At 39.9% G+C, this 6,031-nt stretch overlaps 1 protein-coding gene across 1 annotated transcript; it reads right to left on the bottom strand.

Annotated features, from left to right (window-relative positions):
* Positions 3,389 to 5,912, bottom strand: LOC107611194. Its single transcript, XM_016313149.1, has 4 exons — positions 5,380 to 5,912; positions 4,411 to 4,961; positions 3,974 to 4,264; positions 3,389 to 3,876 (listed from the first exon to the last, which is right to left on the bottom strand). Exons 1-4 carry the CDS (start codon positions 5,910 to 5,912, stop codon positions 3,389 to 3,391), a joined length of 1,863 nt encoding a protein of 620 aa, XP_016168635.1.

The raw sequence follows: 6,031 nt of genomic DNA, 5'->3' as shown, positions 1-6,031 counted from the left end.
AGAAATTATAATTTTAGAGTTTATGATAATTTTTTGTTATTATGTTTAGATGTTGTTAGTTAGAGAATATTTTAGAAATTTTTGGTAATAGTTTTAGAAATTCTAATTAATTAATTAACTTTTATGATTAATTTTAAAAATTTTAATTTTAGGAATTATGATAATTTTTGTAACTAAATAAATTAAATTGGTATATAATTTTTTGTAATAATATTGAGAATTTTGATTATTAAATAAGAACTGGAATTATCTATTAGTTGTTAGTAGTGATAGTTAGTTAGAAACTGTAGTTAGTGGTATAGGAATTAGTTAATTGTCAAGTAAATTAGATTTAGTAAGATTGTTTGTGTTACTTGTATTTATTCATACATGGTAGTTATTAAATTGTATAATTAACAGGAAGTTTAGCATCAGACCATTATAATTGATGGATCTAATTCGGAAATTACTAAATTTTAGTGGTAAATTAGTAATTATTAATGATTTGATTAATAGTTCGTTATATTTTTGTAAAGTTTATGAATGTTGACATGTGACCACCCAGTGCTTCCGGATCGGTACCATCCTAATGTGGAGGAACATTTACGGTTTATCGGTTTTTATCATGCTTCTTAGATTGGAGTAGTTCAATGCCAGAAAGTACTAGTCAATGCTCTAATCAAAAGGTGGCACCCAGACACACACACCTTTCACCTTTCGATTGGTGAGTGTGCAGTGACACTGGAGGATGTAGCTGTTTTCTTGGTCTCCCGACGAACGGTCTTCCAGTGACAGGTATCACGTTGAGCAGTTTCGCAGCCTTAGAGGGTAAGTGTTTTCACCAGTTTGGGGTTGCACCGACCAAGTCTGACTGCAGAGGAAGCGGCATAAAATTGACGTGGCTTCGGGATCTAAAAGAACGTTTACAGTTGATTGACGAAAGCAGTATCCAGAGGTACGTGAAGTACCACATTATGTTGTTATTGGGTACGATCTTCCTTGGAGACAAGTCTGGGGCATCTGTGCACTAGAAGTATCTGCCTTTGCTCCGTGATTTTGGTAGTATCGGTCAGTATAGTTGGGGATCGGTATGTTTAGCGCACCTGTACAGGTCGTTATGCAGGGCATCTCGTTTTGACTGTAAGGAAATCGATGGTCCACTAACACTTTTGCTAGCTTGCGCTTGGATCTGCCTACCGTATCTTGTGACGGCTCGTAGGAAACCCCGCAGTTTTTTGCTTGCAAACAGGTAACATTATCAACCTACTTAGTATGTTCATATTTCTATTTAAATTGTGCTAATAAAATAAATCATTTTAGGTGGCGTAACTGGGAGCGTGGTGACCGACACTAGAGATATCTTTGTCTCGCCCACTTTAGAAAGTTATTAGATGAGCTTCAGAAAGGCCAGGTGTGTTTTCATTAGAAAAGTATTGGTTTCCAACTTAGTGTTACTATTATTTGGCTTGTAATTATCTGTCTCTTGTATTGTGTGCAGTTTGTGTGGGTTGCTTATGGTGTTGACCGCATTGATCTAGATATAATCCCAGAAGACATCAACATGCACTCTGTTGTGTGGAGCGCTACAGTCCCGTTGATTTCATTCGAATGCATTGAGTGGCATGCAACCGATAGGTTTAAAAGAAAGTTTGGTTTTGTTCAGGGAGTTCCTCATCAAAAACGGAATCTAGACAAGGCACACGGAGAAACACTGACTGGTCCTAAGAATCTTAACTGGGCCACAGCCACGTCCCATTCATTTTGGGTGATGCAGTGGACAAACAGGTATAATCACATTCTTACTGAGCATCCGGTGCCTCCACAGCATCCCTTGGATATTTACATGCACTGGTATCGTACCAAATATGGCAACCACTTGAACTTGTCAAATATTGTGGTTCAAGAGAATGATGAGGGTAACCCAGTTATGGATGATGACAATGAAGAGCAGGAGCCACAGTCACCGCCTCCTCCACCTCCACATCCACCTCCTCAAGAACAACCACAGTCCTTGGTCCCATATGTAGTTCAGACACAATTTACCCCATCATACCCAATATATCAACAGTATGGGAGTACCCCACAGTTTGACTCAGGATAGGGAGCTTCTTTTAGCCAGTTACTTGGGTTCATGGCTGCAGATGCAGGCCAGCCACAATCTAGCCATCAGCCTGATTTCATACCAGGTAGGTATTCTTTGGACGCGAGGCATCCATGCCGAGCTACCTCAGTTTCTTCTGGAGGGTTGGTGTCTGGAGATTCTAGTAGGAGTGACGACGGTCGGGGGATACTTAATAGTCAAAACCCACGGCGTGTCTCAATGGATCTAATTGAAGAAAATGCTAAGACAACTGAGCATGAGACCAATGAGTATCTAGTAGATGAACCAGATGATGAAGATGACGAGGAGAGTGAAGATGAGGACATGGATGAGGATGAAGAATCCCGCAACGATGCTTTTGATGATGGTGATCATGCAGGTCCAATTTTAGGTTTAATTTACTGTCAATTGATTATATTATGTACTTGTTGGTGTTTCTTTTTGTTTGTTCATACCATATACATGGTTGGGCGGTCTGTTTAATTAAATTATGTACAGGTGAGACAAGTAAAGGATATAATCTCAGGGTTGATCCTCCACTTCGTAGCGCTAATCGATACACCCCGTCCGTGTTCAAGAGGGCCACCAAGAAATGCAAGAACTTTGTGAAAGATATAAAGTGGGCACTGAGAAAATAGTTGTTGTGTACTTAATATTTTCTATGTATGGTGGAACGTTTTAATGTATCACTGATATTTTCTATGTTGCCGTACTGTGCTTAGACTACGATAAATGCTCTATGTTTTATTACTATGTATTATAGTTGTGTACTTAACAATATCTATGTATTCCTGGATAAGTTATAAAGTCTCAAATATCATAGATTGTTTGGATAAAGTTTAAAGTCTCAGATGTCATAAAGAAGTTTCATGAAATTACAATGTTCCAATAAGGTGGTTTCGTAACTAGGATAAAACATAAACTACCAAATGCCATAAAGTACTTGAATGAAACATGAAAGATATAAATCTACTGTGCTGGGTTGCTGGGACCTGCACCAACTGAGCGACGGCATGTATTACGGATGTGTCCCTCGGCTCCACATTGCCTACATCACCTAGGACCACGTAACATTCGCGTGTCCATCTCGTTCAAGAAACGTGTCATCCTAGGGTGACCTTTGGTCACTCGTCTCAAGTACGGATTCGATACAAATCGAGGCCCGTTGTACGCAGGCCATGTAGTAGGATTCCCCAGTGGCCTAAACCTAGCTCGGTAAACCCTCCGAACTTGGTCCATCTTGTAAATGCCATGAACATACACTCGCCAATCCAGTCACTGATTTGCACAACATGCAAACACATGTCGTCAAGGAATTCGATCCACCTGAAACTCACCATAGTCACACCGTTGTCGACGGAGGTCGACGGCATACTCCGTTCCACTTGGCATCTCACGAACTTCAAAGACCACATTCATCCTGTCGAAGCAATTAACCTGGATGTTTCCTGATGCAAGTTGATTTGCATGCAATTTTGCGGTCACAACCTCAGAAAAAACATGTCCAGCTGTTATCCGCGACTCCGCCTCGGCTCTTTTTCTGGTGAATAACTCGTTAAACCTGTAGAACATTGCTTTGACAAGTGCAGTGATAGGGAAATTGCGTGCATCCTTCAACACTGAGTTGATGCATTCCACTAGGTTTGTGGTCATGTGACCCCATTGGTAGCCACCATCGAATGCCGCCAACGCATATTGTTCGCGGGGGATTCGGTTTAACCAGTTAGTGTAAGCCTCACCCCGTTCTCGTAAATGCTGGTAGCGCATTTCATACTCGCGAACCGTCCTCGAATATCCTGCACAATAAGCAAAAACAAACAAGCAAAGAATTGATGAGAAACACTGCTTGAAGCTAACTCTGTCAATAACGAATTTCGAATTACTAAAGTTTACCTATATTGACTACAAGTTTTTGTAGGTACGGTGCCTTGAACTTTCTCAAAAAATTCGACTCTAGATGCCTGATGCAAAACATGTGGAAAGCTCTCAGAGACGACCAAGCTCCGTTACTCCGGGCCACAACTGCATTGATGGATTCGTGTCGGTCATAAATCAGTCCCACACCATCCCGAGTCACAACATGTTGTCGCAGGTTACTAAGAAAAATGTGCCATGCATCAGAAGCCTCGCCCTCCACAATTGTAAATGCAATTGGGACGATATTATTGTTACCATCCTGTGAAACTGCAACCAACAGACAACCCTTATACTTTCCGTATGAGTCCTATCCACATGGACAACTGGCTTGCAATGTCTGAATGCTCTAATGCCGGGGTAATAACTCCAGAAGACTCTGTGCAATATCCGGATATCAGTTACCAAGTCATCACCTTGATATGCAGGTATTGTCTCAAAATGGACAACTGTTGATGGCTCCTTATGACACATGGCCTCAAACCATATAGGCAAAGCTTCGTATGATGCTTCCCAACCTCCAAATATTTTTTCCACTGCTTTTTGCTTAGCCAACCATGCTTTCCGATAGCTGATGGTGTAATTGAACTTCGACTGCACTTCCGCAATAACTGATTTCACCTTTATCGAGGGGTCAGCCTCAACCAACGGCTTTATTGCTTCTGCAATTGAGTTCGAATCCAGCTTCGAATGATCCTGAGAAATAGTGGCTCTAGTACAAGTGTGACTACCGTTGTACCTCCTTATAACCCAACAGTACTTTCTGCTGATCATGCTAACACTGATAAGCCAATTACACCCTGATCCATACTGTGTACACTTGGCATAAAAGGTCAAAGGCTCCGACTCATACACACGGTAGTCTACGCCTCTTCGGATGGTATAATCTTTCATCGCCATAATAATAACTTCCCTAGAACTGAATTCCATTCCGACTGCAAATTCACCATCTGCGACCATAGGAATTCTACCACGATGACAACCGTATGAAAAATATTTAATACAGAAATAGTTAATAACTGAAATTAAAGGTAAATCAATGCTCACTACATCCACATTAATATAAACAAACTTTCCATCGTGTTATCATCTCACTTTTAATATAATAAAAACATAAACACATAAATAAATATGGATTAATGCATACTAATTAATATTCAACTAAATCAATAAATCACTAAACATATTTTTATCTTAACAGCTTACTACATAAAGACAAACAACTGTTAATTGAGCATAGTTTCACACGTCACTTATCTATTTCATACATCGATCAACATAGATTATTACCAAAAGTCTAATCCTTCGTATAAATATATGCATTTACGTACCACACTCATATATTCCAGAAACTCTGGCGCATGCATGGCTTCCAAGTCCAGAACCCGCATGAAAGACGGCTCCTCAAACGGATGTTCGTTTGCAAGTGCATTTGCAACGTTTGCCACATTCGGAGCCATCGCCCCGTCACCTTGACATTCTCTTCGTCTGGAGCAACAACTTCGTAATTGCTTTCAAACTCTTCCTCATTGTCACTATTGTAATCTTTCCGTCCAATATTTCGGTCGGCTTCAGATTGTTCTAATTCAACGTACAACTCGATGACCGATATTAGAGCGCGAGTTTCAATATACATTGAAAACATCTCTTGCATACTCGCTTCGTCGGTTACATATTTGGTTTGATACTGCACGAACCCACCAAATACCGGTACGGGATATTTGTACAAAATACATGATATTTTTCTTGATATCCCAAAATCTATCTTCTCACAAATCACACATTTTAGCTCTTCAAATGAGATTATGAATGGAATAACAATATCTAACGGATTCTCGCAACTAAATCTCACTCCTTCAGATGTTTGTAATAAAATCTTACCAAAATAATATACTCTAAGCGGAACTCTATCATCCATTTCTCATATTCTCATAAATATGAACTACACTATCATATTCTTGAAGCTCATACGAAATAAGACAAATGCAGGAGTTGGGGGAAGAAGAAGAAACAGAACAAGAAAAAGGAGATCTGAGA

The sequence above is a fragment of the Arachis ipaensis genome, chromosome B08 (genome assembly GCF_000816755.2).
Source record: "Arachis ipaensis cultivar K30076 chromosome B08, Araip1.1, whole genome shotgun sequence".
Classification (NCBI taxonomy): Eukaryota; Viridiplantae; Streptophyta; class Magnoliopsida; order Fabales; family Fabaceae; genus Arachis; species Arachis ipaensis.
Note: the sequence above shows the minus strand (reverse complement) of the source record. Positions and strands in the feature narration are given on the sequence as shown.

Bases quoted from the DNA above. Each gene is read 5' to 3' on its own strand.
- LOC107611194 (XM_016313149.1), bottom strand. From the start codon at position 5,912: ATGGATGATAGAGTTCCGCTTAGAGTATATTATTTTGGTAAGATTTTA. The intron at 4,265-4,410 runs GTGATGACTTGG...TGTTGGTTGCAG, and splicing joins GACAATACCTGCATATCAAG to TTTCACAGGATGGTAACAAT. The intron at 3,877-3,973 runs GTAAACTTTAGT...CTTATTGTGCAG, and splicing joins AAAACTTGTAGTCAATATAG to GATATTCGAGGACGGTTCGC.